Source organism: Microplitis mediator, chromosome 10, assembly GCF_029852145.1.
Source record: "Microplitis mediator isolate UGA2020A chromosome 10, iyMicMedi2.1, whole genome shotgun sequence".
In the NCBI taxonomy this organism is placed as follows: Eukaryota; Metazoa; Arthropoda; class Insecta; order Hymenoptera; family Braconidae; genus Microplitis; species Microplitis mediator.
In genome coordinates, this window is record NC_079978.1 from 1,798,490 (window position 1) to 1,825,479 (window position 26,990).

General features: G+C 40.9%; 1 protein-coding gene across 2 annotated transcripts; it reads right to left on the reverse strand.

Moving 5' to 3' along the window:
* Nucleotides 1-25,988, reverse strand: LOC130676510 (dynein regulatory complex subunit 7). Of its 2 annotated transcripts, none has more exons than XM_057482787.1 (10): nucleotides 25,931-25,988; nucleotides 3,242-3,595; nucleotides 2,681-3,095; nucleotides 2,355-2,612; nucleotides 1,561-1,714; nucleotides 1,439-1,499; nucleotides 1,168-1,374; nucleotides 863-1,084; nucleotides 327-563; nucleotides 1-183 (listed from the first exon to the last, which is right to left on the reverse strand). In XM_057482787.1, the coding sequence occupies exons 1-10, from the start codon at nucleotides 25,976-25,978 to the stop codon at nucleotides 1-3; spliced, it is 2,139 nt and encodes a 712-aa protein (XP_057338770.1). In that variant the 5' UTR covers nucleotides 25,979-25,988. The 2 variants fall into 2 exon arrangements, with proteins under 2 accessions (XP_057338770.1, XP_057338771.1); XM_057482788.1 differs by lacking the exon at nucleotides 25,931-25,988 and adding an exon at nucleotides 7,160-7,302.
* Nucleotides 25,989-26,990: the final 1,002 nt, after the last annotated feature.

Here is a 26,990-nt window from a genome sequence, read left to right on the forward strand (position 1 = left end):
TTATTGTTCTGAAAGAGAAGCAAGTCGTGGATGTGCTTTAAGTTTGTTGACCATTGATTGATATCGGGCTGATGACAAATTAACGTGTCGTTTTAATCTCACATCCAGTGTGTGCATTTCAAAATTAGCTAAAGTTGCGTCCGCAATAAGTCTCTCTTCTTCCTCTTTCGATAAATCATCTGCCTGTTGAATTTAAAAAAAATTAACTTATTTGTTAATTAGCTAAGTGCGAAAGAGGAACAGCAAAAAATCAGTTTGTTTAAAAGTTCAATATTTTAATTTAAAATAAAAAAAACAGAGTAAAAGAGCGAGATTAAATGGATTACTTGAGCTAATTGACTTTGTAATTCTTCAAAGTTTTGTCGGATTACTTGGAATTTACGGCAAATACTATTAGCACGGTTCACTAGAGTTTCTTTAAAATCATTGAGGCACTCTTGTTGTACTTGAACCGTTTGATTCTTAGTTAACTTGTCAGGATTACCGAGACGTGCTAAATACGGTTGCAAATAATCTATCTCCTCTTCAACTTGACGTTCAGATTCCTTGCGCACCATTTCTTCCTACAAGTTGTTCAAGTATTTAATTAAATCGACTTATTTAATTAATTAATTTTTTAATTTTAATAATCAGGGTACAGGTACCGTTTTTGGTCACTTTAGAACCAGTTTTGGACACTTGAAAAATTAAAATAAAAAAATTAATTTTAAAAATGTGTTCAGAGATACTTTTATCCCACTAACAAAATGGAAATTTTATTTTGGACTTTTTCATTAATTAAAAAAAAGTATCAAGTGTCGGAAAATGGAGCAGTGACCAGAAACGGTACTTCTACCCTGTGTACTTTAATTTAAAAAATTACGTGAGCAAACATCGCAGCTTTGGCTTCATCATTTCTATTACGATCAAACTCCGAGACCGTTAATTTTGGAATACCGTGTTCACTTTTACGTAATTTTAAAAAATTATGAATCAATCTCTCGGCGTCACGAACATAAACAACCGACTGTTCTTCTTCTTTCAACTGAGTCTCAAGTAAATTAAATAAATCCAACGACTTCTCCAACGGAGCTAGTGGATCTGGCTGTAATATATTGATATTTTTAATCATCAGTAATATGTATAATATTTTTAAATAAATAAATAAAATGAAATGTAAATAAATACGTTGTATCCATAAGTAATCTCTGGTTTAAACACCAGCCGATCCCCACGGTCTGCTGGTTTTATGAACGTGCGGGTCGCTCTGGTGACATCATCATCTTTGTAGTGATACTTCAACTCTATTTTATTTTCTGATATACAGTATTCACGTATCGCTATGTCTTTCGTGGCCGGTTGTTTATTATTTCTGTTTAACTTTTTAGTTATTTTCTATACAAACAAAATTTTTTTTTATTCTTACAAATATTTTATGCAATTTTCATTTTTTAGTTACCGAAATCTCACGGTGGTAAGTGTGATTTTTAGTTGATGCTTGTGGTAAAAATTCGACATTCCTGGAAAAAAAATATTGAAAGTTTATTTTTTATTTATCGTGAGGAGTTTAATTAAATCTACCGATAATAAAGGAAGTCCTTGCGACCGACGTAATGTTGGGTGAGATAAAGTGGGTGCACTTTGATTTTGGATAGACCATCACTACGTACTACGTCATAAAATTCTAGAGTCCTTTCATCGGTTACTGAATCACCGTCAATCGTATAGTGATGCTCTGAAAGTTAAATTTAATTTATTAAACCCAGCACTGATACTGTAACATCACTATACATTCAGAACACAGTTTCTTTTTATCAAAAATAATTATTAATTATTTTAATCCAAAATTACTCATAAGAATATTTTTAATTTTATTCATAATTACAAGACTTCAAAAATAGTCAGGAAATTTTTCGTGTAGTAAAAGAATTTCAATCCCCACCCTAATGTTCGAACGTAACTTAAGACAACAAAAGATATCTCATTGATATCCTGAATTTCAAACGTCAAAATGACGTTTCGAATAATTTTAACATGAATTTTTATAACAAACGTAACGATACAGTCATGTAATTTTTGAAAGATTAAAAAAAAACCTTTAGACAACCAACTGTTGATTTTGACTATCGGATAATTTTTAAAAATCGGCTAGAAAGTAACTTATAAAAAAAACAAATTTGAATTTAAGATAAACATCTTGTAAACGGTAATGAAAAATGGGTAAAATGTCGCTGTTAAGTGGCTATAATTTAGTTGTCTGGCGAATTAATTACTTGAGATGACAAACAAGGAAATAAAGTCAATAATAATTTAAATATTATTTAAATAATTAAGTGATAAATATTATTCTTCTGTTAAATTAATTTATTAATTACCTTTCACAGCATCAGGTCGTCCGCGGTTATATAAATCAACTCTGATAGCTGTATCATCATAATAAGTCGACTGTACAAGTTTATCGCCTCGATTTGAATATTTTTCGTACACGTGGGTAACTGTTTTGCATTCATAATCCTCGTATACCGTTATCTTTTCAATGAGACCGTCCATTTGGACATAGGGAGCAAAAAGTTCGACTTTTGTTTTTTTGAACATCATTGTCTTCCTCCCATTCGGAAAACGCCTTTCATAATCTATATAAAGTAAACCTTCTTCTTTAGTTTATTATTAATGTTCATAAAAAGAATATACAATAGCAGACCTAGCGATTGAATGTCTATTTGCTCAACATAAGAAGTAGGCATATCTAAATGTTTGTCCACATGTCCATGCGAGTCGTCATTATCGGCTTTAATTTCTTGGTCCTCGGCACTTTCACCGGGAAGCATACTCTCCCAGAGCGAGTTATCGCGAAGAGTCCAGTCGATCTGAGAGCAAATCGCGGTGGAAGTTTGCATATTGACCCAGTAGTTGCGATCGTTCCAAATGCTCTCAACCCCATGGTACAAAAGATCTGTCTGGTGATTGTCGAGTGGGTAATTCTGCCCAGACGAGGGTTCTATAAAAAAGGGCTCAAGTACTTCCTGACGACGAGGACCACCTGCTTCGGGTAACACGACAACCCACGCATGCATTCGGTGCCCCCAGAACTCGTCTGCTGGAAGGCGTTCCCGCTCCTAACAAACAAACCGTACAATTAAATACTCAAATAGCGGCCCTTTTTATAAACAATTATTAACAGAATAATGAATATTTTAATCATCATCATTCATTATTCCATTTCTTAATGAATGAATTCTTAACAAAATAGAATTAACGGTACATTAATTAACTTCCGTTGCTCATCTTGTTTATCTGCTTCCTCTTTTTGTATTTTTTCCAACCGCTCTTGCTCAATTTCTATCAGCAATTTACTCTGGAATTGCGGTGGCGGTTTCAGTTGATATTTCGACCCAGGAGGTATCTCAGATGCTGAAGATGTTTTCGCAGTTGCTGGCATGTAAGGACAGGGATTCATCGACGTGTCATACGTCGTTTGCTCTCGTGATGCATATCCGCTTACTACGTATGCATTGTAGCCTTGTCCCAGCAGCAGGCTCGCCAAAAAATTCGCATACTCAAAACTGTTTCCCCGCTGATTGTTCAACACCCATGTCGGCGATCTGATGACTTCTGGCTAGAATAAAATTAGAAAAATCCCAGGTTAATTCATTTATCTGCTGCGCGATAGCAGTCGACAGTCAGTACAGAGAAATTTGTTTTACCGGTGGAAACTGAAGATAAAAAAGTGATAAAATAGGCAAAGGCAGGGAGGAATTTTCTTGCAGCCGATAAAGCAGTTTAATAACCAGCTCACTTCATAAATGGATAAATATGTGTGTCTAACTGAGATGGAATATAATAATAACAATAATAATCTGTAAATACTCGTGGCAGAAAGTTATATTCGCAAATACGGCCACGTGCTCACGTGGACTCGGAAGAGAAAGAGAGAAAGAATCAAGTTGTAAGCACAATCTTGACCTACGCTCTTCTTTTTCATCATAAAACACCGAGTCTACTTAACTGATGACTTTTATTCTCGTGTATACTCTCATATATTTTTTAAATATTATTATTTTTATTATTATTATCGCACGTCGTATTCCACTAATTGCTGAATATTCTGTAGGCGAAATAAATTTACGGGAAGTACGTGAGAATATCGTCACTCGGACGTCTCATTTACAAATTTAAACTATTGTTTTTTCCTCTATTCTAGATTTTTTTTCATCGTTATACGTTATTTTTTTTTCTGGCTCTTGGTTTTCTTATTTTTTCCGTTTCAAGGAGGGACCAAGTAGAGGACGCGTCGCAATTTTCCGTAACGCGGCCAGGCAGAGAGAAGATGACGTCGAAGTGGCGTCGAGGTTCCACCCTCGCCGGAATCTTGGAACGAACACGTCTTTTTTTATTTTATTCTACTTTTTTCCTTGGGTTTCTTTCTCTATCCTCGGGCTCTATTTTCTTGGCTTTCATCTCCGTCTTTTCCTCGTGAGAAAACACGTAGCAGCAGTTTTCAGGATAAAGGACAGACTAGTGTGTTGGAGTAAAGTGCAGAGGGAGGAACTAGAAGATGTCCAGTGGGTGGTAGTGTGTGCGGTGGTGTTGGCCACCCCCTCGGGCCCTATTCTCACTGCTCGGCCTGCTCTCTTGTTCTATATATCTGTTTCCCACACCGCGCTCTCTTGCCTCTGAGCTCGTGTTCGTTTCTCTCGCGTAACGTTACTCCACTATACATACACATACATACATACATACATACTTAGATACGACCTTTCTATATATACATACATGTATATACACATATATATATATATATATCTATATATTCCATCCTCTATCCTATATCCCCGCGTCACCCTCATTCCGTGAGCGACCCCTTCGACCGTCGCCCACGTGGGACACAAGGCGGCGAGGGTGGTATGAGGGAGCAGACAACGCGGAGATACTGCCACCGCGGCAGCTGCGCTCAGTGGTTCTCAACATTCGCGCATAACACTTTATATAATATCTATCTTTTACTTAAAATTATTATTCCCTCATTTTTTATTTTTTTTCATTACATTAGTCTCAAGTGTACACCCGTTTATCGCATTGAGTAATCATACGAAAACGTGTCTGCAGCAGCAACAATAACAAGCTCGCACTGTACTCATCATTTCCTATCTAAAAAATATATACATATATCTCGACATGTATTTTTAAAAAATTTTTAAACATGTATATAAAGTTGCATGTGAAAGACGAGCGATTGGACACAGCAAGACTTAATCTTTATCGATATCACGCGGCGCAAAAATGCGTAGTCTTCGGCGCTGGGTTCTGTCTTTATCTTTTTCAGTTCTTCAATACCACTCGCTAGTATTTATACATATATAGGATATAACACCAGAAGAGTGTGTGAGAATATCAGCAGCGAATGTGTCCATGGTTCTTTGCTTTCGCTTCACCACACGTTCGCCGTGAATCTCATCCGACGAAGCGTGCGTTTGCCTCGACGAGATAACGTTCGCTCGTGCGCGGCCAGCAAAAACACGCGAATCATCGCCTCGAGAGTTGACTCTACTCGCGCATTTCGCCACGGATAAAAGTATCTGGTTTGGAGTCAAGGGCGATCGTCGTGGTTCCTCTCCCACTTTGTTCTCATCCTATATATACATATATACAACAGCTTCTCATCTATATTCTTTTATTTACAGCTTTTGCAAAAAATAAATGAATAAAAATCATAAATTTTTGATAAAAACAATTTATAAAAAATTAAACCGGCTAATTTAAAATTAATTTGAATAAATACTTATTCAAACAATTTTCATTATTACATATTATTATCATCTACAAAATATGAACTATTATTATTATTATTATTTTTTTTTGTTAGCATTATTCTCATCATGAATATAACACAGCACCTAACTAACTAAACCCTCGTCGACTAGTACAAGCAGTGTAGCATAGCATGCACGAAACATCTCGGAATATGCGAACCGCTATTCGACGTCCACGACGGTTACCTAGTACCCAGTATTACCGGGGATACTAGGATGGGTGTAGAGTGTACCTAGCCCGTAGTCCCTGGCATGGCTTGGCTATGTACACAGGGGATACGGCACATAGGTGTTTCTCGCGGGCGTACATAAGCCGCTCGGACCCACATAAGCGGCAGTCGCGCCCGTGTTCGCGATCACCAACACTGTATACACATGAACATCAACCAGGCAAGATAAAGAGAGAGAGAGGGAGAGGGAGAGAGGGATGGAGAGAAGAGAAATGCCCTGAATAATATAGATTGGGAGCGAGGGAGAAGGAGCAAGGTGATGTAGAAGCCAGAGATGTTCTCTCGGTTCGCGACCCATACACTTGCGTCATGTGTGTATTCGTGTGTACATCAAGGGAACGCGATTAAACCCATCGCAATCCGGAGTAGAGAGTAGAGAGTTGAGCCAACGTCCCTCGGCGTCGCGACGCCACTCATCTAATCATCCGTTTCTCTCTCTCTTATCCTCTCGCGATCCTTTCCGTCTTCCTACACACTGCGCTCGTGTATGTGTAGGCTGCTTTACTCTCTTTGTAGGAGTAGTAGGTGTAGTGGTATAGACATCGTATACGCGCTAATAGTTAATGGGTACTCTATACGCGACGTACTATATAGTTTGTACGCTGGCATTAGGAAAACGAGCGTTAAACCCTCGGTCTTCATTTAACGGACGATTTGCCACTTTATTCTTGATTGCCTGACCGTCAGTTCTTATAAGAGTTTCAAGCTCGCGAACTCTGCTGTCTTTTTCTTCTGAGAGAGCTAAAGACTTTATATATATATTATTATTATTTTTTTTTTTTTTTTCAGAGTACTGTTAAATTATTAACTCCAGATATTATTGCCTCGATAATTTACGTATATTATTTTGATTTAATGTTTATTTAATTAATTAGTTAATTAAATGGAAGCGTTAGTAAAATTGATAGTTTGAATAAATAATTGATTTGAAAATTGATAAATTATATTACAGCAAAGTGTAGATTAAGAAGTAAATAAAAATAAATAAAATTCTTGAAAGAATTCTCGGGCTAATTAAGTATTTCCGGAGTTTGGTGTATCATCAATAATATTGTAGAACCGGCGGGCGTTTTAAAAACAAAAAAAAAAAACAAACTAAATGATAATAAAAAGTAAAAAAAATAAAAGTTGAGAACGAACGTGGGCAAGAGAAAGCACAAGAAGTTGAGTCGTTGATATGGTAGTGGAACTGGCGTGAACTCAAGTCCGAGTGACGTAAGTGCTTGTGTACTCGGTACCGCGAAGGAGTTCGCTGCTTGGTTCACTTTGCTTTCTTGCTGGTTCTATATAATGCTGATGTCTCTTTACTTGTGTATGTACTTTGCAGCCAAGACGACGAGCAACCGAGACAGTGCTGAAGACGATGAGGTGGAGGAAAAATAAGTTAAGACGACGAGGAGACGATAATACACACTGCGAGCACGCTCACGGAAGCGTCAGAGCCAAGCCGGTTTTCAATGAGAGTCCAAACTACTCTTCTTATATTATCTATATGTATATATATATACTGACATAAAATTATGACGATATAGATACACTCTATGTACTGTATATATGTAGACAGTACACTCATCTACTGTACACAGACATCAAGGAGAGAGTGTGGAGTGGATGGAGTAGTGACGGAAGAATAAACGAAAGGGAGTGGACGAGAAAAATGAGTTGATATGAATCCAGCTGAAAAAGCAGAATAGTAGTGCACACAAACAAAAAGTCGGACTAAAAAAAGGAGCCAGAGATAGAGATAGAGATGGAGATGGAGATGGAAACGGAGACGGAGACGGAGATCGAGAATGAAATATAGAAGAGGGAGTAAAGTAAAAGTAAAAAAGTACGAAGAAAAATAAACAGTGTGTATTACGGCAACTGGGTTAAAACTTTTATCGCAATAATAACAATGATGATAATAATGATAATGATAATCAACCTGTTAACCCATTAAACTTGTTTATCCCTAGAAATAAACAAGTCTGATGGCATCGAGCGACAATGCGCAGGCACAACGTGACTACCAACGGGGAATGGGTATATAGTGTATAGGAAGAGCTTGACGAAAGAAAGCAACAAAGAAAATTGCAAATAACTCGGAAGTGAGTGAGAGTGCCGGAAATCTCGTAATACCCGGCTCGAGAAAAAGAATTCCCGTGTTGCTATATTTGGACGACGCTACAGCGCATAGACGAAAGATCTGCTCTCTACTCCGAACACCATCGGAAAGCACATCCAGACACTCTACGGATTGGGTGTGTGCAGCATCCCAGTGTCCGCTTCTATTATATTATCTACAACACACACACACATTTACGTCTACATCGATATAATATAATATGTATTCACACGTGTGCATAGATATAGAGTTTGACTGTCGCACAGTGGGAGCAAAGAAAGGCGCAGAAAAAGGGATAGTGGCAGCTGGTGTGGGTCGTGATGCCGCTCGACGAGCTTGAGTTTATGAGGGTGCTTTTCGGACGAGCGCCGAGTGCATCGTGCTGGACGCAAGAGCGCTATATATATACCAAGTATATATATGTATATGTATATGTGTATATATATATATCTATGTATAAGGGTGATGCAACTATAGCGCGAAAGACGGGTTAGGTAAGTGGAATGAGGGTGAGAGTAGGTGTTGGGTGATGGGTGGTGGGTGAGGATCGGTCGGTAGTGGGCGGTGGGCTTAAAGGGGCCGATGTTTGCGGGGCGACGACTACGACTGTAGTGAGGGCGAAGGGACGCGGCGGGAGGAAGAGGAGGGTTACGGTTAGGTATCGGGGATGAGGCGCGGGTCGGTAAGAGGTTCTCTCTCGCTGATTACGTCGCGGGATAGTCGAATAGAGTGAGGATGCTGGGATAGGACGTGAAAGCCGAGGTCGCTCTCTTCCTGATGTGTGCGTCTCTGTCCCTCGGTTTACTTGCACACAGCTACACGTTCCGACTACCGTGAAAGGATCAAGATCCATATACATATATATCTATATATCTATGTGTGTGTGTATAGATCCGCAGTGTCCTAAACCTGCGTCCCTTTTCCCCTTGTCCCCTTTGTGCATGCCTGCGGGCCTTGGGATGCCTCTGAGCTTACAGGCGTTATGTCGCGACGACTAGCCCTACTGTGCTGCTCAGTGTATTGCCCAGTATATCTGTATTTATAGTTTGTACTATAGGACAAGACGATGTCAGTGTCGACGACGACAGCGACGAGGAGCAAGGTTTCGAGATACAGAGACGATGGAGATGGGGCGGATTGGGGGGTAAGAAGGATGAGTTGGGTGAGGAGTACGCGATGGAGACTAGGGTAGAACAGCCAGGATACCATCGGATAGGATATAGGATGCCAGAGAGTGTAGATAGAGATAGAGATAGGGCTGAGTGTGAGAGACTGAGTGAGAAGGTGTACAGTAGTTTCTCTCTACACAGCTCAGCTCTCCAGCTCAGAGAGTGAGCTCTATTCTACACACAGCCAGCCAGCCATCAGTTCTACTACTCTTACTGATGTTGATGCCAACTCCCTCGCACACTCTCGTGCACTCTGACCTTCTCTCCCTCGCGCCATGTCCATCCGGCGTTTCGTGCTTGCGTCCTCGTTTGCCTCGACGGATTTTCCCTCTCTGTCGGGTTTCTCTTGATGCCTGTCTTCTCCGTCTCCCTTTGACTCACGAGACACTGGCTATCTCACTGGCACAACTACCCCATGCCACCCGCTACGACCATCTATATATATACAGAGTGAGAGGAAGAGATGCCCTGTATATGTATAGAGCATCAGCAGCAACGGCAGCAGCAGAACCATGCCAGAGGGATGGAGGTTAGTTAGGGGTGGTATATTGACGGCTGGCGTCGCGAGGACGTCTATACTTAGTAGTGCCAGGGAACCGACGCGTTTCCAAAGGCATCGGCGTTCCCGCGCCCTCGTCCCAACTCCCCGTGTCCTTGTCCTAAAGTCCTCAGTCCGTCTTTGTTGCACAGTTCTCTCTATCTCGTTGCCTGCGACAACTACGACTACGACGACGACAACGACATTCTGGTCCTCTCTGCTCTGCCACTGAGGCCAGTACATATGTACACGTAGCAACCTCTATATATATATATGCTATTGGCTCACGATATATATGTGCATACTATGTATTATATAGATAGAAGGTACGCGGACTAAAGTGGCCTAGCTAGAATCGCGGATGAACCTTTGCCGATGCTGTCGAGTGGATCGAGCCAGCTCTACAATATATAGATTAACATGCTATTGGATGTACATATATATATGTATGTACGTATGAAAGACAATACAAGAGACGGGGATATTTCAGAGTTTACAATTTTTGGATTTAAAAATGTAAACAACATTTTATTTTGTTTTGCTTTGTTTTGTTCTGTTTTACGCTGACCAAAGTTTGACGTTTATTTTTCGGAAAAGTTTGTCATTGAAACGACGCCAACTTTAGTTGGTAATTTTTTTTTTATCCAGAGCCATAAATAAAGTGATTAAATTAACATATCGATCGAGTATGTACATATATATGTATAAAAAGAAGGCGAGAGAAAAGTATTTAATTTTATTTCAATAAAACGATATGATATTTAATATGATTTTAATTTGAGGAAAGGAGCTATCGGTTTTAAGTATGAGTTTAAATAATAGGTCAAATGAAAACTCGGCCGCTGCTCTACTGCGATATATATCTTTGTATACATATGGACATACATAGTATAATATTGTAGTGTCTGTATGTATGTGTTTGTATATATATGTATGTAGATACGCATATCAGGAGTGGAACTAATGTAAGGACGCGGCTATAAGAGCTAACAAATGAGTGACATCAATCTTTAAGAAACCCTACATAGTCTGGTCATAAATCATTATTCAAAATACGCAAACTCTTGAAGAAAAAAGGCGAGATAAAAATAATAAAAAAATGTATATATTTCTTGTAGATATATATCCAAACAAAATAGGAATGCAATCGAGCCGCGGTTAGCAACGAAACTCAAAAATAAAAAGGAGAAACGCGAGATAAAAAAAATTGGTCGATCGATCTGGTCTTTCGGCGTTCAAGTCCGAAACGAGCCGAGGAGAGGCAAAAAAAGGTAAAGGCGATAGACAGAGTCGAGGGGATATATAAGGGCGGGAAAGGAATAAAAAAAAATAAAAGAGAGAGTGTAGGATAGTCGATGCCGCTGCGGGGTGGAAAAAAGGGTGGGCCAGCAGCTGGGGAAAAAGTACCCCGAGGGTGTCGTGAGAGAGAATCCGCGGCGGTGAAGAATCGCGAGATACTGGTGCTGGTTTTATACTGGAACGGCTGGTTTACTGGCAGTACTGCAGCAGCCTGACGTGTTCCCTTTGGCTCTACGGGGTGACCGCGGCGGAAAATCCAGAGAAGGAAAATCGTGCGATCGATCTGCCTTCGGTCTTCAGGTCCGAAACCAAGAGGCTAGGGAGAGTTTCTGCGATGGGGAGACGCGGTGGCGGTGACGGCGGGGTGACGACTACTACGACGATGGTGGCAAAGCGGTGGCCAAGGGAGCGAGGAGGATCCCAGAGGAAGCCAGAGTTGAGCCAGAGCAAAGAGAAGAGAGAGCTCGTCACGGACGTGTGCAACGTGGCCTCGCGAACACACCGAGAGACCCGGCGCTTTCGTGTCTGCGTGACGCGGGTGGGCGACTACTCGGGCCTTTGGGTGTGTTCACATCGTATTTCACTTACGTCATCGTCATTAATGCGTTTATCCCATTAATTAGTTGTATGAATCTATTGTCAGATCAATTACTGCACTATGAGATTCATCTTTCGCCGATGCGGCTCTAAAAGAAAAATTTCACTTTTCTCATCAATAACTTTTTTAAATAATTCATTTACATAACGCGTTTGTAAACTTTCAGATTCATGGAATTGAAAAAACATTTTTTATCATATCGCCTGCCTTCCGAGAATCAATTTTTGGAGTCATGTGCAGCATGTTGGAAAATATGTAATTGAGATTGTATATTTGACAGCCGAAACGGTTGACAAAATTAATGGGATTTGTTGGGTTCGTGGGTTTAAAAGAGCGAGGACACAGATCTATTCATCTATTGTCTATTATTGTATAGAGAGTTTTTCCGCGAACAAAACCATTGTGAGCGCAGCTTGACGCGAAATAGGGTAGGCAGTATGAGGTGGTACACGTAGTCCGTATACTCACACACACACACACACACACAGAGCCAAAGCCAAGTGTTACGAGGCTGCTGCTGGCTCTGCTAACTAACTCTGTAGCTCCTATCTTCTATCCTCTAAGCAATCCTCTATCTCTGACGTGCCCGGGGCCCTGAAAATGTTTAACGTTACGCCTCGCGGGGACCCATTTCGCGCGCGTCTCATCCCAGTAACGTACGAGTTTGCTTGTGATCCCGGGTCGACGTCCTCCTTGTAACGTAACTTTCTGTGTTTCGCCTCTCAAGATCCACTCCAGGGATTTAACTTTCTGTTGTTGACGTTGCACGAAATTCAAAATTTAACGCCAAACGTCCAACAATTAATTCCGGTGCATTAATTTTTTTAAAACCCAAATCCAAACCGAAAATCAAAATTCAAAGCCCGGCTGACTATTCACCTTCTAATTAATTAAATTTAACCCTAATTGCCGACGATCAGTGAAAAAGAACAACCGTGATGATTAATTAATTTAATTAGTTAACGTGATGAATAATAAGAACCGGGAAAGATTGAATGGAATAAATTTATCGCCGGGGTGAAAAAAATTTAGGATACGTTCTTAGAAATTTCCGGACGCGTTTCCTCTTTCTTTCATTTATTCTATCGGCTCGGACGATGGGACGGATGGTTGTTATTTAGTCGTGGTCGTCGCCGAAAAACCACGCGAGCCGATTCTCAGAAGGATCCTCTCCGGTCTATTGGAAGTTGTTGTAAGGACTAAAGACTACTCAACTCAACTCAGAGAATCTCAGTCTGTGTTGGTGGATACTGGATGGATATAGTAGCCTGTAAACTGTAAAAGAGATGAGGATGAGAATGATGGAGTATACAGATGGGAGATGTGAGATCTGAATATACTCGGGAGATGATGAGAAAGAAAGTGTGAGGAGAGAAGACATGACCAGATTAACAGAGACACCCAAATCCCTCCTTGTATTTTCTCTCCCTATGCGCCAGTTTCGTCTTATATGTATACATATATATATATGTAATATGTATTATTATTATTCACATATACCAGTCGTATTTATATGAGTAGAGTGTAGTAATCATGATCGCACACCAAATGCCAGGGGGGAGGGGGACATATGACAGACACGACCACGACTCACAAGTAGTAATATAACTAACCGGCATACTGGCATACAGAATAAAAGTAGCCTTATATGTTTATCTATATATGCTGTGCATATATATGTATGTACATGTATATGTGTGCGTGTGAATAACGAGCGCGAGAATATTTCAAGTGTCTCAGTCGCAGGAAACCGAAGCGACCGCGGCTCAGATTATTTTTCGTACGGCAGCACCGAAAGGCAAAAGCCGACGCGGACGTTCCGGTCACGTACTTGAGACGCGAGACGACCGGGGAATCAGGTCCAAGTAAAACGACTGAGAAAACACACATCACTATCCTATATCTACATCTGTGTACACATATATATGTGTGTGCATATCTATGTTACTCAGATGTATTGACGGATTTTAACGTTAGACTATTTTTTTAATGCAACTGTCACTTCAAGACTGCGAGCCATCTTTTAATAACTTTTTTTTTTTTTTTTTTTTAAGTGAAAAAGGGAAAAAAGGATGTATTGATTTTGTTAATTAATAATTGGATGGAATGGGAGGAATTTTAATTTGGAGACTGAAATAAAAAAAAAAAAACTAAAAGGTTTCAATAAATTGTTGAATAGAATGTGTTGGGTGTTGGGACTTTAAAAAAGCGAAAATGTTGATATTGATAAGGAGTTATATTATAAAAAATAAAAAAGGTCAGACGTGTGAATTCAATGCCATCGAGAGCGTTAACGTAATAGTAGTAGTTATTATTCAAATTAAACCGGCGCATTTATATAGCACCCGAGATGTGGCAATTTCAAATCTATTTAAACTCCAAGTGTTTATGTATATATATATATATGTACAGATATACATAAACATGATTGTTCAACACGTGATGTTGTTCATAAAGCGTGTGCACATTATAAGCAATTTAATATTTATTTTTTTCATTTTATAATCAATTGAATTTTAAAAAGTTGCGTCGAATAAAATGAGAGAAAAAAAAAATGCGTGAATATTTTAAGACAGCGATTTAGGGATGGAATTTATATACGTTATGGCAGGTAGCTCATCTGAATACGGATGATCAAGATGTATGTGGAAATCCAGGGGATCAGCGGCGCGATTGGAGCAGGGGAAAGAAAAAAAACAAAGTTTAATAAAATAAAAATAAAAGTTAATGGATAGATGAAAAAATAAAGAGACGGGTTGACTTGGCGGGATGATACCGATTCGGGCGAGTGCAACAAGGACGAATATATATACATATATATGCACATACAGATAGAGGTTGGTTTGGCGCCGCGACGGCGCCTATATTTCTCACGACACGAGTTGAAACTGCGTGAGGATCTGATGCCGTTTTATTTAAAAGACATGTACACATACATGATACCGGTCGATCGGCGTTGCATGGCAAAATTGCGCAGAACGGGAGCATAAAACGAAGAATGCGGAACGTAACTACATCTCTTCATCTTTCTCGTGCTCATCAAATACATATATATATATATATATATATGTAGATACCCCAGAAACATGCACAGACTCACACTCATCGACAATGCCATCGTTTAATTTTTTTACCTCCATTTTCCATTTCTCTCTGAAGCAGAGATTTTTTTTTAAGCCCCGATGTGCGAACATCCCGAGCGCGAGTAATTTCCGTCAGCAAAATTACAAAGCATTATAAATAAAAAAAAAAAAAGTAAAATAAAATAAAAAAAAGTAAACAAACTTTGAGGAAAAAGGTGGTAAAATTAATAGACACAAATGCGTGTATAATTAATTGTCTGAGCAGTGAATTTAATATGCATTGTTAGTGGATAGATTTATCATTAGAGTTTTGATGTACATGGAGCATGGAGCGATAATGTGTGATGATATGACCGAGTAGATATCAATATAAATGTACACGGTGTGCGTGCGTGTGTGAGTGAGTATGAGTGTGAATGATATGTGCATGAGTATAACCGGAAGATAGGAAGAATGAGAAACAAGATTGTGTGTTTGGTTTGTTGGAAATAGAGAGGTATCACGATGAAGCCGGGGGTGTAACCATTACCATTATTATAAGTTGATGTGACGTGACGTAATGGGAGTTAGAGCTGTATGAATGGGTATAGAGCAACAAGTTGCCACTAAAAACTGGGAGTGAGTTCGTGAGTCGAGTTCTGCTCGTTACACCTCTATATGTAGTTCTTCCTTCCCTGTACTATGCGCCGTCCTATATATTCCTCCCACCCACCCCACCTCCACCTCCTCCTCCTCTGCTTCAGCCTCATCCTCCTCTCCCGGTTACCCCGCAGTCCGTTATAAACCCTCGGGCTTTTAAAGTATTCTTTTTAAAGCGGAACTATCCCAACAGTTGTCAGCACACTCTATTATGTGTTGACTAAAAACACACTATACTACTTCTAATATGTGTTACAACTTTTATATGTCTATAAATGCTACTCCTAATAATACTATTATGTTACTAGCGCTATCACTTGACACATGATCTATATCTATTTATGGATACATATCCATAGGTATTATTATTATTATTATTATTATTCTCCAATACAATTTAATAACCCGACGTGTAATAATCTTGCGGCACGAGTGTGGTGTATTGGATGTGGATATGGTACAGCAGCAGAAGCGTCAGCAGGAGGGAGTGTAGTATCGAAAGAGCTGGTTGCGTGGTGGCGCGATGGTGTAAACTAGTATGTATGTACTGTTATCGATTAGATTTATCGATGAGTGTGCCACGTGCTCTATCGATCCCCGTGAAATGTAACTAGTTCATTCTGCGTCATGCCATCATCTCATGTGCTATCAATCGTGCTACGTGCCATATCCGATCGTCACGTTCGCTTAACTCAGACATTGCTGCTGATGCCAGTTATTTTTGCAGTTGATGCAGAAAAAAAAATACTGCGATACTGTGAAATAAAATTATGAGATTAAAAGTAAGAGGAAAACTGCCATTATAGTGTCAGCTATAACGGTAGTGAGTATAATAACGCGATACATTTTCTTATTTTTCTTTTTTTTTCCCTCTATTTTTGTATTTTTCAGTGGAGCCAGTGTCATTGATTCATTGATTCCTTTACGCTCGATGTAGATTACGCTGCAGGAAAACTCTGGGAATATATTGAGAAAATAAGTAACTGTGTGTATAAATTCTGGCGATTGTGTTGAGGAGCGGCAGTTAACTGCGCGATGAACTTGGCTTTTGGAGCTTAGCCTACGCTGCATTATTGTACATATTGTTGTGTATTGGTATGAGTAAGAGCACGAGTATTGGCCAAGTAGTGTGCAGATGTAGCCAGTGGCGAAACCTCACGGATGTATATATGTATATATATGTACACGTGTTTTCTCTTGCAGAGCTCGTTATTCTTGAGCCGCTTCCTCCGATCCTTGAGCTCCGCCTTGCCCCTCGGCGGTACGTCACGGTCATAAACGCAGTGTGACGTCGCAACACGCTGTGTTAGGGCAGAGGTACGACGTAGATAGAGTATATCGTAAATGTATGTATGTATATACCTATATCTGTATCTATGTACAATATATACGGATAGATGGATAGATAAATGAGGGGAGAAAAGAGGAGGAGAGTTGATTCCACGAGGCCACGTTGCCGCGTCATCGGGTTGCCTTAAACGAAGAGGTGATTTCCGGGCTTAATTTACCAACTGACTAATTCATGTGTGTATTTATATTTCTGTCAGTACCGCAGTGTAATAATATAACAGGTTCACGTGCTGAATTAAACCATTAACTGATGACTTTACAGCCTTATGGGTACATAAATATCATTTTTTTTTCTTCCCCCCAAGTCCGCGAGTATATTACGTACGAAATTACTCCGAGTTTAAAAGTTTTATTTTTTTTAGTGTTCGCGCCGCTACCGTTAGCGCGCAATTCTCGTTGGTACGATAACAATCACTGGCACGATGTATATAAGAGAGAAAACGCAATAACAACCTAGCAGCTAGCGTTCCAGTCGGTTAGTTCGTTTCTAATTGGTGCTGAGCCGACGACGACCAGTAGACTCAACGTAACGTCCTCCAAAGCCTCTAGTTAACTTGTTTATTTTTTTCTCTCTTTTTATCGCACCCTCGTTATACATACACTTGTGCAATGTGTAGATATTATTTTTTATCTCTACCTTTATTTTTATTTTATTATTATTTTTTTTTATTTTACTTTAGCAACTCTGGCTTTCTTCAGTCTTCCGCTGCTGTCTTTCTTGTATTACTTTGGAATACGAAATTTTTTTCGCGATGGAACAGCGTGTGTGTGCACGGTTTTTATAATCCATCCACGCGTCCAAACGCGCGCGACGAACGGCCGGGAGTTTGCCGATACCTCCATATATATGTACGTATGTATATATATAAATATATATATGTATATAGACGACAAAGGGGAGCCACGACGAGAAGAGAAATATTGAGTGAGTGGACTATAGGACGGTGTGGGAACAGTAAACCCGGAATATCAAACGCGCGAATCGGCTCAAAGCGCAGAGGTCGCTGCACACCCATCCTTCGCAAAGTACCGGAGTAAAGAAAGAAAGAAAGGACTAACGATAAAGAAGAATAACAAGTTGAAGACGAAGAGGGATAAGAAGACCCATCAATTTATTATTATTCCACAGCGCTCCTGTCACTTATGGCTATCCACGTTCTTTTATTCTTCTACTCCTCCTCCTCCTCCTCCTCCTTCACCTCCTTCTCGTTCTTCTTCTTTTGCCTCTTCACCGTTCGTTTTTTTGTTTTTACTTTTATTGCCATTGTTATTATTTTCATTTTATTCGGCGGAGCATCATCCTCACCGTCGCAGCGATCGTGGTCAGTCGTCCTCGTCCTCATCGACGTTGTGTACTCGCACTCGCATTTTTCGAAGTTGCTTTTTCGTGACCGGAAGCAGAGGGGCCGGAACTCGGCGATTTCGCGCACTCTCTCGTGAATAACCCTCGCACACACACAAACTTACATCAATACACAGTTAACTCTCTCCTGTCTCTGGCCCCCGAGCCCCCTTAGGTCCCCTCGGTTTACTCGCCCTTGCCTCTGTGTGAGTACCCGTGTGTCTGTATGTGTCCCGGTACGGCGTCGTTAACGGTAAATCGATCGCCGGACGATATCGATCGCCCGTAGTGTTGCGCGAGGGATCCAAGAGATGGACTCGGAGATTGAGAACGACGTGGCAAGAGGGCACACCCCTATACCCACGACAACTACTACCTTATACTGCTGCTGCTGCTGTTTCTGCTATATATACAATGCCTACATATATCTATATCTATACATATATATAACGCCCTAGTCCTGGGTTGTAATGTTGCGCTTTACTCTAGTGTGCACTTCCCTTCTATCCTCTTTGTCTTTATCACTCGCTCTATCTTACTCCCGCTTGTGCAGAGTATATCCCCTTTGGCCCTTAGCTAGCACATGGACATCCAACCAATCCATATATATATGTATATATATATATATACAGAACCAACGAGCATACTAACAACGGCCCCTTCTGCACTGCCGCGTGCGTGCAGCCAACGGGCCGATAGGGATTTACGAGCGGTTTCGGGCAATCGCGAATAGAGATTAGCCTGGCAATTAACTATGGATCTGGTGCGCAGCGAGTCCGCGAGGTCTGTTCCGCCGCATACATAAGTGACCCGAGTCTCGCGGCCAGAAGCGCGTTTCAACCTAACCTCTACCTCTCTATACATACATACATAAAGACACATGCATATATATATACAAAGAGGATGGTCGGGTTATATGTATGAGCAGCACCACGGGTCTACATGCTCTGGGTATGTACTGAGGTATAAACCAAGCTCTCTGGTCTATTCCGCTACCTCTATTGCTCACGTTCATCCTCCGGTTACTTGTCTCACCCTTGCTTTACGTGTATTTTAGACCTGGCGATATTATGGGGTGTATGGTACTGATATATGTATGTATAGTGAGTACATAGATGTATATATATACGAGTGTGTATATGTATGTTTGCACGGCGGGTAATATATACACAGGCAGCCCCAAAAGACAGACGTGCTTGGCATCTATGAGAGTGTGCGGTACTTTCGATCCTGTATCTTCGCTCATCTATCTCCAGGATTATTCGGCTTTACTCACAATGTTATCGACTCCGCGCTCTAGGTATACTACCGGTGGCTGCTGAAATGACGCGGCTTTGACCTTTAAATCTCATACGATATTTATAAGAGAAATCGAAATTAATGTTTGTTTTAAAAAAAGGAAGGAAAAAAAAAAAATAACAGGAAACAAAAAATTAAGTAAATAAAGTTTTTAATGCGTTTTTATATCACACTTTTATCGGCACTTGTTTGCCGACAATTACACGCTCGTAATTTTTCATGTGAAGCATTTTTTAGAGGAATAAAAATAAATTGTGAGCGAGTTAATAAAAAAAAAATTTATAAGAATTAATTATGAAAATTAGGCGGTTGAGTTACTCCGTTTTTTATACGGATTTAAAGTGTGCGCTCGTAAATCATCAATATGTTTGGCAGTGGAGGAATCCGTGTTGTATTGATACATTCAAGAGAAAAAAAGTCAAGCTCCTCGTTTATGTATATAGATATATACCCATTCATGAGGAGAAGAATAAGGGAATAAAAGAAAAAAAATAATAATAATAAAAGGACCTTTTAGCAGAATCGACAAAAATCTTCTACCAAGGGCTTGGTTCTGTCCTTTTAAAACACATGTATCTGTCTTCTCTACGTGTGCGTGAACATCAAAAATAAAAACACAAAAATTAAAAATAATAATAAAAAACGGCAGATCATCACAAGAGAAAACTTAACGAGCCGTGAACTAAAAACCAAACGACAAATTAGTTTCTCAAACTTTTTTTCAATGTATTTCTGTTTCTTTTTCTAATCTTAAACTCTAACCTTCGACCTATTGATTCGTTATCACGATATCTAGACTGCAGAGAGATAACACATGCATATATATCTATATATTTACATATGTCTAGAAGCATAGACAGTAGAGAGACTTAAAAACACAGTAAATGTCAATCCTTAAGCTGGCGAACAGGTCCAGCGGGAAATTCAAATTTAACCGGAGAAAAAAGAAAAACGAAGAAATAAAAAAGTAAAAATGGTTCGTACGAAGGAAGTGGAAGCGGTTAGAAGCGGATCCACCGCAGAGCGAAGAGTCGACAAAGAGAAAGGCGAATAGATATAGAGTAGAGGGAAAAGAGAAGAGGATGAGAGAGATGAAATGAGATTGAAGGGGCGAGCCGTCGGGGGATGAGGGGAGAAGAGCGGCAGGAACTGGCTTGGCCGCGGTAAAGGACTTTTGGGACGCGTTGTACATGGGTCGCGTCGTAGGTTCCGCGATGGGTCGCTCGGATACATAAGGGGGCGGAAGGGTGGAGTTGGGGCTCTTTATGTAGCACATAGATGTTGGCTGGTATGGCTGTAGGTTCGTTCGTCGTTGGTTGCTTGGTTGCTGGTTCGTTCGTTCGTCGTTGCCGCTCGCTCAGCGTGTGACGCTCAAATTACCTCCGTCTCCCAGTACTCCCCCCTTGCACCATCTCCAGCCGCGTTCTGGTGGCTCTCCGTCTCTTTTGCTCCCACGGCACCCGCTCACGCCTTACATTACCCAGTACAGAGTGGAGTGAAGTAGTGTAGTGTAGCACAGAGAGTGTGCTATGTCGACGTCGCGCTACACCACCCTACACGCTATATAACGCCACTAGAGCTGCGGGTCTGGAAACGCGGCCAGCAGCAGCAGCAGCAGCAGTAGTAGACAGGCACCGCGGGTCACCGCCTTCCCTCGGCCGCTGCTTCTCTCCATTGCCCTCCTTGTCTTCTCCCCTGGCACCACTTCGTCCCTAACCCCCGAGGGTTCGTCTCTTACCCTTCATACCCTTCTGTGCTTCTCTCCTCGTACTCGTACTACTCGTAGTCGTAGTCGTAGTCGTAGTCGTAGTCGTCGTCGTCGTCGTCGTGTCTTCCCCTCTGAACACAACCCCCCGACACACAGCCAGCAGTCCAACTCAAGCAGACTTGCCTCTATAACGCGCTCGACCATCCGCGCCCTCCTCTTTTGTTATTACCACGACGTGCACCACCCTAAATTCACTCGTTATAAGAGGAGGAGAACCCACCAACTTTCGGTCCTTTTATTTCCCAAGATCGCGAATGGGTTTTATTTCATTTCATTTTATTTCTTTTTTTTTTTCCCTGATGGTTGTTGAATTTTATTTTTTTTATTTTCTGAGATCAGCATTTTTATTTTAGTTTTTTTCTAAAGCGGTTGTTGGGGTGATTGAATAGGATGCACGAGGATGAGGATTATGCTTGAAGGGTTGAGATGTAGGCAGTTGTAGTTACGTATAATACGTATTGTATGCTTGGAGAAATAATAATATGGATGGAACTGTTGGATTTAATGATCCTTAAAAATTATAATTGCGACAAAGCACGGTGTAATTATCAAATGAGCTTGTTTGTTCTTGATTATACGGTAGACTTTGACACGTGGACTTTATTAACGATTATTTTATTTCACGGACGTTATTTTATGAATAATCGACATTTCGTTTAATATCACGCATTATCAGACTCCACTATAGTTAAAATAACATCACGGCTTCTGATAATGATGTAATTATAATAATACTATTCAATTTTGAATGCTGTGTCTTATAATTACAAATGTCCCAAAAAAATTTTTTTTTTTACGAAAATTTACAGGCGAATACCAGAAAATATCCAAATTTCAATCAACTTCCAGTTTCAATTAAGTACTAAAAGAAATATCATAAAAATTAATGAGTCAACGGCGGAGTTAATTGACGGAGTAAATACGTAACTGGTTTTGACAATTATCATAAAAATAATTTTGATTTATAATCACAATACAAGACGATTCGAGCTAGGAAAACAATTGTACAATAAGCGAAAGAGTTGAGTAGTGTAACTCGAGGACTTTTGTCATCAACACAATCGCCAGTAGGACCATAACGGTTCTTCGCTCCATGTATTCCCATCGACCGCACCCTCAGAGTCCCCCTCATGTGCGACTCAGGTTCTCGTGCAACTCGCTCTCGTACTCGATCGCAAGAGCAGCCATACACACTGCGCTCGGTGTTCTACATCAACTCCGAGCGTGTGTAAGAAAAAAATAAATATAAAAGAGAGAAAAAAGTGAATAAGAAAAAAAAATGAAAAATAATGAAAGCAGCACAGCGGCAGCAGAGTCGACGCGTGCACGCACGCGGACCGCCGCGCGAGGGAGTGTGAAATAACGCGATAGGCAGCAGCAGCAGCAGTACAGAGGACACAACAACAAAGGCGTCCGCGACGAGGGAACGTACGTGAGAGCTATCGAGCCAGCGACGTCCGGGGGACGGGAGCTATATATATATATATATATATATATATATACATCCATACCCGCATATATACACATATATATGTAGAGAGCTCTATATATACAAGGTAATGCTTATTCTGCAGAGAAAGAGCGAGGGAGACGGGTGCAAATGGAAGGGGAGAGAAATAACGAGGGAGAAGCGCGAACGCGAACCGCGGGTTCCATGCATTCGGTCGGTTCGGTGAGTCACGCATCGCGAACTTCCTGCCCGTCCCCTCGTCTCTTCTCTCCGCTGGTGCTCGTATCGTATCGTTCGTTCGTTGGTTCCCCTTCGTGGCCCCTCGTTTCCCTCGACACCCGACTCTCTCTCAACTCCGGCGAACCCTTTTGTCTGATGGCTCGTCCGACCGAGCGTCACCCGCAGGGTTAAGGGTCTTCTAAAGAGGATGGCTCCGCTCTTTCTCCTCGTCCGCCACCTCCGCTATATACAATACACTGTACACCATTACGTATATATATATATACCTATGGCTGTAGGTAGAGGTATTATGTATGTATATATATAGCAGCGACAACAACGTCTATAAAGATATGTATCCTCTCGGTACGTGCACAAAAGACGTGTAACGACTCACCAAGACTAAGACCAAGACCAAGACGATGACGGCGACGGTGGCGGTCAACTCTCTCGCATATTTCTGGTAAATTAAACCCCGCCTCTTTATCGCGTCTGGAGACTTTCCAGTTGTTGAGCAGAAAATTCGGCATAGGTCGCCTTGGCTGATGGTGTACGTGTATATATATATATATATATATATATATATATATATATATATATATATATGGATGTATGTGTGCATTACATATAGCGCGCGGCGAGTAATCGGCAACGTCGTCGCGTTGGGCTTCCGAGCGCGTAATTGGAGAGACACCAAACTTAAACTTGATATATATTTTGTACAAAGTGTATATATAGGCATACACCGCACGTGCAAGTATTGAGTTTAAGTGGATGAGTAGGAAAGGGGAATTGATTTGATGATGAGTTGCAGGGAAAGGAAAAATATATAAAAGATGCGTGGGTTCAGAGTTTGAAAGAAGATCTCTCTTCGTCTCTGGGATATCATATAGAATGGAATAATAATGACAATAATGATAATAATAAAAAAATAAATATGAGAAATAAAAATATATAGGCAAGTAGGAGTGGAGACTAAATTTCAACGTCAGCGACACACGTGCGATTTAAATAGCTGCATATAATTATCAGTTAATCTCCCGTTGAGAAATTCCACGAGGAATTCACGGGTTAATATTGCTGCGTATTAACGCGGGAGACACAACCAGTGGAACTGAGCTGTGGGTGAGTGAGTCAGTCAGAGTATGAGTCAGAGAGAGATAGGGATTGAGAGAGTTTCGCAGCTATTAGCGCTTGTAAATGTGTGTCTAGATACATACGGGCGATGATGAGTACATATGTGTGGCCGTGCATGCCCATGTGTGTGTGCGAGCGTGCGTGTACATGAGTGTGTGAATTTTTTTTATAACGCCTTTTTTTCACGAGAATTATTGAACGTTGAGACTCGCGGTTGTCGTATCCAGGCGACGATCACCGGAGGCATGCTATGCGGGCCCTTGCAAAGTGTCGCACTCGACGGCGAGACGACACGCCGTGCTGGAGAGTAAGTAAGTAAGCATAAGAGCATGCTATGCTACGGTATGGTATGGAGAGACGACGGCGACGACGACTACGACGACGACGACGACCAGCTGCCGCGTGTTGTTCTTTTTCCTCGGAACCTCTCACTCTCCTTCTCTCCCGACATTTCTCTCTCTTTTCCTTTCTTTCGTTTCTTTCTTTATTTTGTTATTATATATATATATATATATATATATTTTTTTTTTTTTTCTACTTATACAAAAGCGGACGCACGCACTGCTGTGTACGCTGTTGTTATGTAGTTGGTTGGGCCTTGCACGCGGCGCCGCGAGCGAAACGCGTCGCAGTCGGCTATCGGCGGGTTCGGGAGTTAAGTTCGTATACCTGAGTTAAGTCTTCGATCCCTCAACTGTCTTTCTTTCTTTCCCTTTTTATTTTTTTTCCTTATTTTTTTCTCTCCTTACTTACTTACTCTCTTTCTCTCGCCCGTGGTTTATTATACCCACTACAAAACAACACCATAGCCGACGGCTGACGTCCGTTCGTTCACCAATAATACGCACCAATACGTTTGGTGGTCTGCTGCGCAACACACATAACAGTCGAGTGAGAAAATAAAAATACTCTCTCTCTCGTTCCACTGTATACAATATGTATAAATGTATATATACATATAAAAGAGCTTAAATTTTATCGCGAGTAACCGCGAGAGACGCTCACGCACACCTTCAAACGCGTAATTCCAGCGAAAAGCGGTCTCTCATTCCGTGTTCATTCGCGGACCCTCGCATCCTGTCTCTCTATGACGGCTGATGGCCGCCTGGTTGGTTGTAGTTGGGCCTGCCGACGACCTCAAACTACGCCGCACCCCCCTTGTCGGCCCACAAATACCCAACTCACTGTATGTGTATATGTACTGAGCAGAGCGCAAACCCAAAGGCTGCTTGCCTGCTGGTGCCTGCTATTGCTGATGCCGTTCCTCACTGTCTCAGCTCTCTCGTACTTACTCCGATACAGATGCAAAGTCTCGTACTGTTCTCTTACTACTGCCAGTCGTTACTTCTCACTCGCTCTCTTTATCTTGCATTAACTGACACCACACACCACACGATAGTCTGTGTGGTGTCGGTTCAGCATTTCACGAACAAACTCTACTCTTATTCGCAGCACTCGCTCACTCGATCTTTGTTTTCCGCCTCAGCTTTTATTTGCCGAAGACGGACTTGAGGCTTTCCAATCGGTCTCTACTCCCAGCTCTTTTTCTCTCGAGCCATACCATCCAATGCTAAGTTAAGTTGAGTGCAAAAAGAAAGAGGAGGAAGTGGGATCCGATGAAGCTATCGAGCGAGATAGCGGTGTCGCGGCAAAGACCGCGCATCGAGCGCTAAAAGAGATTTGGCAACGCTTCCACGGGTACAAAGTTGGTAACTCATGATGTCGCGTGATCCTGGGGACTTGCGGAGGCTTAAAAGCCTCTTCCGGTGTTAGAAATTGCCGCGTCTCAACCAACTAGTGGATCGAACGCCCCCTCGTATCGTGTTTGTATCGGGGTCTTGCGTGTAATGCGCTCGTATATATATATATATACGTATAATATCAACCTTTATAAACGTACATTGTGTACTTACATGCCTGTATTGCCGCTGTCTACATACAACATACAAACATATATACATCACGGCTATAATGTATAATAATACGCAGTTTAATTTAACGCTAGGCATCCGCAAACTGCGTGAACGAGTGTAAGTATGGTATTATATATTATGTATAATACAGATAAGAGTCGAGCTGAATGCAGAGTATGGTATAGACTGTAGTCCGATATATATATATATATATATATAGCAGAACAGCAGTAGTATAGCGAACTCATGATTAAGTAGAAAAAGTTTTGAGGGGGAGAGAGCTGCTACCACAAGGAAAGTGAGAGCGCTTGATACCGCATTCATACGTACAGCCTTGGGGGTGTGGGGAGAAGATATAACTACTATATAGTATATACCGCTCGGCAGTGCAAGTATCAGGGAGAGTAAAGTGGGTCAGTGTCGCGGGAACTTGAAAAGTTCACTTCCGTAATACAAGCGAGCGGTGCGCCGCCGACTGCTGCAAAGTCGTCCAACCGCATTTATGGGTCAGCGGTTGGTAAAACAGAGACACTGTTAACTGCTAAGTATGTGCATGTACTACTAGATAAAATATCTGTAGACATTTATTTATGTATGTGTGTGTGTAGTACTGGATAGTGAGCGTGTGACTCACTGGCGAAATTGTTTTGCGATTACTTTGCGCCTACTTCATCCTAGCTTAAGCTCAGTCCCTCCTCTCCCAGCTGTTCCGCGCTCGGTCTTTTTCCAACGATTTACGGCTTCGTCCGTTACTCTCAACTACCAATACTTTTTTTACTACCACGCAATTTTACCCGTTCGCATCGCTCTTTACAGCACAATTACTTTTAATTATTTATAACTGAATTCGTCTATACTTAAATTATTTTTTAAACTTTATTTATTATCTACAGTTTGACTTGTATTGAAGCTCAACTTTAAATGCGATTAATAAATTTCTTAAATTATTTCAAAATCTTTATCACCGGGAGCTGCAATAACATATATGTATCAATTTGATTTAATTTAATGAACTTTACTCGTCTGGCTAGTAGTGCCTTACAATTTAATCGATTGGCCA

What these genes read in the sequence shown, in the direction of transcription:
- LOC130676510 (XM_057482787.1), bottom strand. Translation starts at nt 25,978, where the DNA reads ATGTATATATGTTTGTATGTTGTATGTAGACAGCGGCAATACAGGCAT. An exon ending in ACGACCTGATGCTGTGAAAG is followed by an intron (nt 1,715 to 2,354) that starts GTAATTAATAAA and finishes TTTAACTTTCAG; the next exon opens with AGCATCACTATACGATTGAC. An exon ending in AAGGACTTCCTTTATTATCG is followed by an intron (nt 1,500 to 1,560) that starts GTAGATTTAATT and finishes TTTTTTTTCCAG; the next exon opens with GAATGTCGAATTTTTACCAC.